The sequence below is a fragment of the Alexandromys fortis genome, unplaced genomic scaffold (genome assembly GCF_014885135.2).
Source record: "Alexandromys fortis isolate MF-2015 unplaced genomic scaffold, M_Fortis_MF-2015_v1.1 scaffold_83, whole genome shotgun sequence".
NCBI lineage: Eukaryota > Metazoa > Chordata > Mammalia > Rodentia > Cricetidae > Alexandromys > Alexandromys fortis.
The window spans coordinates 1,483,922-1,491,909 of record NW_026068001.1 but is presented as its reverse complement, the minus strand read 5'-3'; the positions used below and the strand labels follow the sequence as shown (position 1 = coordinate 1,491,909).

The 7,988-nt window shown below is 44.5% G+C and overlaps 1 protein-coding gene across 14 annotated transcripts; it reads left to right on the top strand.

The window, feature by feature from the left end:
- Positions 1–1,779: 1,779 nt before the first annotated feature.
- Positions 1,780–7,332, top strand: Rbm3 (RNA binding motif protein 3). 14 transcript variants are annotated; one of them, XR_007595174.1, is made up of 8 exons: positions 1,780–1,915; positions 2,473–2,589; positions 2,788–2,894; positions 3,531–3,636; positions 3,728–3,821; positions 4,150–4,231; positions 6,040–6,128; positions 7,069–7,332. XR_007595174.1 is itself a non-coding variant. In XM_050160951.1 (7 exons), exons 2-6 carry the CDS (start codon positions 2,487–2,489, stop codon positions 6,116–6,118), a joined length of 489 nt encoding a protein of 162 aa, XP_050016908.1. In that variant the 5' UTR covers positions 1,780–1,915; positions 2,473–2,486; the 3' UTR covers positions 6,119–6,128; positions 7,069–7,332. The 14 variants fall into 14 exon arrangements, 11 of the variants coding, with proteins under 11 accessions (XP_050016908.1, XP_050016907.1, XP_050016916.1 ...); XR_007595173.1 differs by having other exon boundaries at positions 6,378–7,332; XR_007595175.1 differs by having other exon boundaries at positions 4,150–4,235.
- Positions 7,333–7,988: the final 656 nt, after the last annotated feature.

The following is a 7,988-nucleotide window of genomic DNA, read 5'->3' as shown; positions in this document are numbered from 1 at the left end:
AGGATCTTTACATAAAATGCAACCCCCCCCCAAAACCACCCAATTTCTGTTTGCTTGTTTTAGTACAGGGTCTCACTATGTAGCTAAAGTTATTTTGGAACCTGTTAAAAGCCTCAACTTCACAATCCTGCTTCAGTTTCCTGGCTCAATCGCACAGTAAAAAACAGACACAGTTCTCCCTTCTGCTGGGATATAAGTCAAGGAACTTTCACATACTAGGAAAGCACTCTACCACTGAGCTAAACCCTATACAAGGGTCGAGGACCTTAAACTAAAAGCAAAACAGGAAACTAAAAGCTAACAATAAGGTGTAGATGAGTATCTTTGGGACTTGGTGGGGAAAGGATTTCTTTAAAAAAAAAAAAAAAAAACAAACCAGAGAAGTTGGTTGTGATTCTAGCACTGGAGAAGCTGAAGCAAGAGCTTTATGAGCTTCAAGCTGTCCTGAGCAGTGAGGTGTAGCTTATAGGATGAGAAATGATTAAATCAAAAATTAAATGTATTTAACTAAGGATACTACTTAAAATTTAATAACACTATAATCCCTGAAAATCCCTGAGAAATAAGGAATAAGCCTAACAGGAACCATAGGTGAATAGCATCTGAAGGTTAACAGATCTATTTGTGTTGGGGTTGGTGGTGGAGTGGGGACAGGCCTTTACAATGTTGAACAAATTCATTCTAGGAGTGAAAAATGTAGAGTCCCTGAAGGCAAACAAGTTATTATTAGACACTTGAAGGCCGGGATAGACCAAATTGTCAGGCAGTGGACTCAGACACTACATGCTTTGGATTTCACTACGCATTGCAAAACTCAGTCTTTTGGATAAAGAGTATTACCCTGAATAGAGAGCAAAATTGATTCTGTGGGTTGCATTTGCATGCAGCCTTTGACGACAAAATACCTGTTTTGCTGAAGCTCTATCAGGCTTAAAGAGGCTATCAGATAAGGATGCGAGCTGAAGTCAGAGTTGAGAAGGACATCAAGGGAAAGGGTCCCATAACATGGCTAGGTGCTGGGCAGATGATAAAGGGGTAATAGGGGTTAAGCCCTCAGAAATGTACGGTCTGACATCAAGAACTCTGAAGGTGATAACTTTAGGGACATGGAGGGATAAAACATTGGGCCCTTGACGGATCCGAGGTAAAAGTAGTAGAAAAGAATTTAATTGGGGATCTTGCTGTCTGGAGCCGGGAGAGGTTCCGAGAAGAAGAAAGCTAGGGCCGTGAGCGTAGGTTATCATTAAAATCTAAAAGAGAAAAGAAAAAAAAAAGAGAAGAATTTAATTAAGATTGATTGCTGGTCGGGCGATGGTGGCGCACGCCTTTAATTCCTGCAGTCAGGAGGCAGAGACAGGCGGATCTCTGTGAGTTCGAGGCCAGCCTGGTCTATAAGAGCTAGTTCCAGGACAGGCTCCATAGCTACAGAGAAACCCTGTCTCGAAAAACAAAAAACAAACAAAAAAACAAAAAAAACAAACAAAAAAACAAAAACAAACAAAAAAAAGATTGATTGCTGTTCATTGGCACTGATTTACTGTCAACTAAGACTTCCTATCAAAGGAGAGAGATGACGTCGGGAAGGAAAAGGCTATGTGGATCAAACCGTTTGTAGAAGGAAACAGGGGCCAAGTCTAAGCTAGTACGGAGGTGCTTATTTTAGGATGCACTGCGCATGTCAGAAAGTTCGTCTCTATTCCCGGAAGCGGCAAGGCGAATTGCTTCCCCCGCCTTCCTCTCCCTTTACCCAACCCCCCCGCTGGCCTTAACCAATGAGCACTCACGCCGGGGCGCGCTGGGGCACGTTCTGTGCTACGCACGCTTTATCAGGCGTCTTCCCGCGCGACTGCCTCTCTGTTCTCCCGATTCCTCAGAGCCCGCTGGGTGTCCGGCCTTTTGGGTTTTAATTTTCCAGGTAAGCACCGTTTGTTTCGCGCACAGTGGTCGTCCCTCGCCTCAATTTCCTTGTCGGCAGGGGCGGGAGGCGAGAGTAGGAAGACTAGCGGCTGACGAGTAGGCTTGAGCTTCTCCAAGGAGGGCGAGTCCCAGGCTCGAGGGAGGAAAAAAAACTCCCAATTGGGAGACTGGCGTGCTGCTTCCGAATGGGAGGCTGGGTTGGTGGCGGCAGTGACCACGCGACAGTCTATGCCGACAATCTGCCGGCTGGCGTTTCCCACGTGACCGCCGCCATCTTGTTCTGCGGGGAAAGAGGAAATGCAATGCTGTTGTAGGCCTGCACGACCGTACAAAATGACGGGTGTGGTGGCATGGGATGTGGGCATGCGCCGTAGCGGTCGTCAAATGGCGGAAATGGCGGACGGGTTCGTTCTTCTTATTCCCGCCTTTTCTGTTCCCGAGTCTTTCCATTTGATTTATTGCTCTTAACCTGCTTTCTGTGTTCGCTGTAATCCTCAGTATTCCGGCGTCTGACATTTCACTATTTCACCAATATTCCACATCCTCGCCCTATAGGATTTACATCTGCCATGTCTTCTGAAGAGGGGAAACTCTTCGTGGGAGGGCTCAACTTCAACACCGATGAGCAGGCACTCGAAGACCACTTCAGCAGCTTTGGGCCTATCTCTGAGGGTGAGCCGTGGTCATGGGTTGAGGGTTGCCGGATAAGAGCTAGTATAGTCTGGGAATTATAATTATAACCTTAACTTCCCATGTTTCTAAGGTAAAGTTAGGCTGAGAAAAAAATCTAATGGGATACAGGACTTTGCCATCTTGCTTGACACTTCAGTGTTAGGGCGTTAACATTTACATTTCTGTCCCTTCTCCCAGTGGTTGTTGTCAAGGACCGGGAGACACAAAGATCCCGGGGTTTTGGCTTCATCACCTTCACCAACCCGGAACATGCCTCAGACGCCATGAGAGCCATGAATGGAGAGGTGAGGCCTCCTGCCTGCAGAGAAGCCTTCTCCCTGTCTGCCACTTTCTTCGTTCTTTTCTGTTTTCCCTCTGTCTGCCAGGGGCAGCGTGGCCACGAAGCCCCGCAGTGTCCACTCACAGGAGCATGACATGCCTTCTGTTCTAGGGGGTGGAGGGCAGCGGCACACAGAGCCGGGCTGCCTGGGAGGCGACGACTGGTCCTGCATGAGGCCGAGAAGCCACCTGTGGATGGTTGACCTGCCCTGGGCTTAGGTAGTAGAGTCTGCAGACCTGTGGGCCTTGCCCGGAGAGGACCTCGTGAGTCTTCTGGGATGGACTCTGAAGCCTCAAACCAAGAGAGGTGTCTAGCCCTAATAGTCGGGCAGCTTAGAGGAGTGGGGAGGAGAACTCAGCCTGATTCAGTCAAGATGTAAGTAGTAGCAGGGGAGCACGGTGGATTCAGGTCGTTTGTGGGATTCTGTAGCTCCTGGTGAAGCTACTCTGGTCAGAGGAGCTTGTTTGGAACGTGGCACCCAGAATTTGGTGCCCAGCAGGAAATTCTGGGCTCTTGTCCACCTGCCTGTGCCCATTCTTCTTTGTGTCTACTCTGACTGACTGACAGGCCGTCCTTGTGTCTGTCTCCTTCCCACACCTAGTCTCTGGATGGGCGCCAGATCCGTGTGGACCATGCAGGCAAGTCTGCCCGGGGAACCAGAGGGGGTGCCTTTGGGGCCCATGGGCGCGGTCGCAGCTACTCTAGAGGTAAGTACTGTGGTGACTTGGTTATGAGATGAAGTAGAAAGCTATTTGTTAGCCTGTATCTGAACAACTGCTCCTAAATCTTTGCGTGTAGGTGGTGGAGACCAGGGCTATGGAAGTGGAAGATACGACAGTAGACCTGGAGGATATGGGTACGGGTATGGCCGGTCTAGAGACTACAGTGGCAGGTGGGTACTGAGAGACTGGGATACTGGTGGTATTGGTATTCTTAATTCCATAGCCTAATCATACCCAGCTTATGCTGAAAATGGTACTTTTTCCTAGTGCTCATATATTTCATATGTTCTGCTCATACCTTTTTAAAAGTATTGTTGTGTTCCTTGGATGTAACAAAGATAATCACCCTGCTTGTTCCAGGGCCTAGTTTAATCTTCCATCACCACCACAAAAAGCTTTTATTAAAAGTTTCTATTATGAAATGGACATGTATAGTTTTTAATGTTACTTTCTGCCATGTAGAATACATTCCTGTAAATCAATCCCGCTTTTTCCCAGAAGCCAGGGTGGTTATGACCGCTATTCAGGAGGAAATTACAGAGACAATTATGACAACTGAGATGGGGCATGCACACATAATGTAGGTGAGACCTAAATATTGGTACTGAGTCAAACTGTTCATCAAACCCTCCTGTCCTGACTCTTGTTTTTCTTCTGACCACACTACCCTGTTACCTTGGTATCTTAACCTGTCTATCGACACCATTTGACTGCTCTTGCTGTTTGGTGCATGCCAGAGCTAGTTGTGGGGTGGGGGGCTGGGGGTGTCCTTAAAGTAATCTGCTCTGTGGGGCATGGTAGAAACAAAGAGGTGGTGTGCAGCATCTTTAGCAACTCTGGGAGATGAGCATGTTATCAACCTGTTTCTTCCTGACATCAAAATTCTACCCCTTCTTACTATTCTCAGATACACAAGGAATAACACTTCTGATCCAGGATCGTCCTTCCAAATTGCTGTATTTATAAAGATTTTTGGAGCTGCGCTGAAACATCTGTTTTAGTACATCAAGTTCTATTTTTGAATTGAGCTCCCAAAATAGTTTGATAAAGACCTCTTAGAAAGCTCCATGTGTTTAAACATATTTTTCCTTTTAAAGACAAATTTTAAGACATTGGTTATGGTACCAATATTTTTCCTTTATGCCCAAAAAAGTTGTTTATTTCTGGCCAGAAAGGTAGTCAAGCTAATGTTTTGAAAATTAATATGTATTTAGGGACATTTTTAAAATAGTTGTACACATGTTTATTATGGCCAGAAAGTGATTTCTGAATGTACCTATGAGCAATCTGAATCAAGATTTATGACTACCTAGAGATGTTTTTTTTTTTTTATTCAAGGTCACAGTCCTGGTTATAGAAGAGCTTCTTTAAAATGTTTGTGAATGTCATTTTTTTAATACTGGAAGAAAAGATATTCTGTTGTGTTTGATGTGTTTGGGATGTCCTTTATGGAGCTAATTAAAACATGAAACCTGAACACAAATCAATACTGATAATGGTTTTTCCTTATTCAACACAGTTTACATTTTAGAACTAGAGGCAAAGCAGGTGGAAGCTTGAAAATGTAGTGGTTCGGGCAGGAAAGTAAAGTTTAGATTCTGGGTGTTTGGTGAGATGAAGATTGGATACAGATAAGTCAGTTCCCTTATGACTAGAACTGGGCTTTCTGAAGTAGTCCTTTCACAACTGTTGTTTCCTTAAGTTTACTTTCCTAGCACAAGGTATACCCTACTTGTAGAATTGTCCTGAGAGTATAAGCACTATTATCTCATGATGTGGGATACATGAAATAGTGGATTTTCCTTATATGATGGGGGGGTGTAGGGATAGAGGTATACTGAACAACTTTATGTCAGGCATAAGGGAAACCTGGTTAGAAAACAGATTAAAGGAAGTTCAGGGTGGATTCAGAGTCCTGAGTTCATGTGTGGGCTCTACTACTCCCTGCTCTTGGTGAGTCATATGACTCCTGTTTTCCATAGCATAGAGTGTTCCACATCTGGGGAGGAAACTCAGATGACTTAAGTATATAAGGCCACTGAATACAGTCACAGAGGTTGTCTTGAATGACAAGCCATTTGTGGCTCTTTATAATTTTTTTGGAGGTGTCTAACGTTAGCCACGTAGTTCTGCCTCTAATCTTTAGTGAAAGTTCTTTTGGATCCCATGAGTGTCATCTATTCCAAGTTGGGAAAATCAGTTCTATCCATGGTTTCACCTGGCTAATACTGAGCCAGATAGCACCAGGTTGCAGACTCCAGAACTTTATTCTAAACATTGTTTCATCCTTGGCCTGGAGGCATCGCCTCGGGTCTTGCTCAACTAACAGGACAGGCCTCAAAGATGCTTCTTTCTCCCACACAAATGGTCATGAATTTGCTTTGGCAGGTGGATGAAGACTCAGGAACTTCCCAGAATTCTGCCTCACCCACTGAGCCAGGCCCAGATTATGGGGCATTGTGGCTAACCCCCACCAGGTGGGTACTTGGTCTGAGGAAGCATTCTATGCTGGGCCTTTGGGGAAGAAAGGTGGTGGGAACTGCCTTGAAGGTGGGGGGTGGGAAGGAAATGCACTCAGTGTCACCTGAGGTAGTATTTCATAATCAACCATAAAATAACTTCAGCTGAGTGATTTTTTTCTGTGGGAAGGTGTCTATATATGATCAACAAAGGCCATAAATAAGCCTCTGATTTTTTTTTTTTTTTTTTTGGTTTTTTCGAGACAGGGTTTCTCTGTGGCTTTGGAGCCTGTCCTGGAACTAGCTCTGTAGGCCAGGCTGGTCTCAAACTCACAGAGATCCGCCTGCCTCTGCCTCCCAACTGCTGGGAAAGCCTCTGATTCTATAACAGTTGCTCCACTTTCCAGATAGTGAACTGTATTGTAATAATTTAGCTGTGGAAAGTCTATGTCTCAGTGCTAATTGATGTGAGACAAAGGGCCCAGAAGGCCCACTGCAGAACAGAGTTTGGTAAAACTCAGATTTGAGGTTCAAAACTCAAATCCCCCCGTGTAAGGGCTTGGACTTAGAGTCAAAGCACCTTGGTGCTGGAATTATAGGAATGTAATAAACGATTCTGGGGACTGAGCCTATGGCTTGCTGCACACTAGGATAGCTGCGTTCTATGAACTGAAGCTATATCTCCTTCCAGCCTCCAAAAATAGTATTTCTAGGCCCTGCTTCTCAGTTTTCAGCATTTAAAATGGAAACTGCTTATATCAGTAGGTTGGGTTTAAATGGAAAAGTGTCTAAAATGGACATGCCCCTTGCCCACATTTTACATTGAGGGGATGTAGAATGTATTCTGTTTTTCCTAAGGCATTGGATGAAAGTACGTTCTGTGATTACTTAAGGCATGTGAAAACATTTGGTGACAATTAACTGATATCCTGATTTTTGCCTGTTTATCAAAATGAAGCCTCCTAGGCCCTTCTCAGCTGCAAGCCTCTCCCCTTCTTCAGCGAAGGCTATCCCTTATTTTCAATTCATGGTTCACAAAGATCTAAAATATACTTCAGGAGGTAAGACCGGACAAGGGTGTTTGTAACCATTACTCACTTAGCATGATTACAGTAAGGCTCTTAATGGTGGTTTTTGAGGAACTGCCCTAGATCCTGTAGATTAAAAGGTGGGACTTTACCTTGTTAAAAAGTGAAATCCCAAATAAAGCTTTCTTAATATGCTGGTGTTTTTCATTTGGGGGACGGTTTTGCTCGAGGTTGAATTCAAGGCAAGACCTTGGTATGTGTGAAACCTGTCATTTTACTAATCTTATACTGTATGAGTGGAAAATCATCAGGAATAGGGTTTCTGTGTGGTTTTTATTTACTATGTATACAGTGTTCTGCCTGGATGTATGCCTGCAAGACAGAAGAGGGCACCAAATGTCATTATGAATGGTTTTGAGCCACCATGGTGGGTACTTAAATTGAACTTAAGACCTGAGCCATCTCTCCAACCCATGAATTTGTTATTTAACAGTAAAAATTAGCATGTCTTTGAGAAACCATTTGGGAAAGGAAGAATACAACATTAATATGCATTGAAATCTAAAACTTGTGGGCTATATTTACTTTGGTTTAGTCCCCTTTTGGAATTCCCAAAAAGAAGTTATGTTTGAACACACTGGGAAAGAAGAGGACACTTTAGAAAATGGGATTTAGAAAAGCACTTCGAAGCCGGGCAGTGGTGGCGCGCACCTTTAATCCCAGCACTCGGGAGGCAGAGGCAGGCGGATCTCTGTGAGTTCGAGACCAGCCTGGTCTACAGAGCTAGTTCCAGGACAGGCTCCAAAACCAGAGAAACCCTGTCTCGATAAAACCAAAAAAAAAAAAAAAA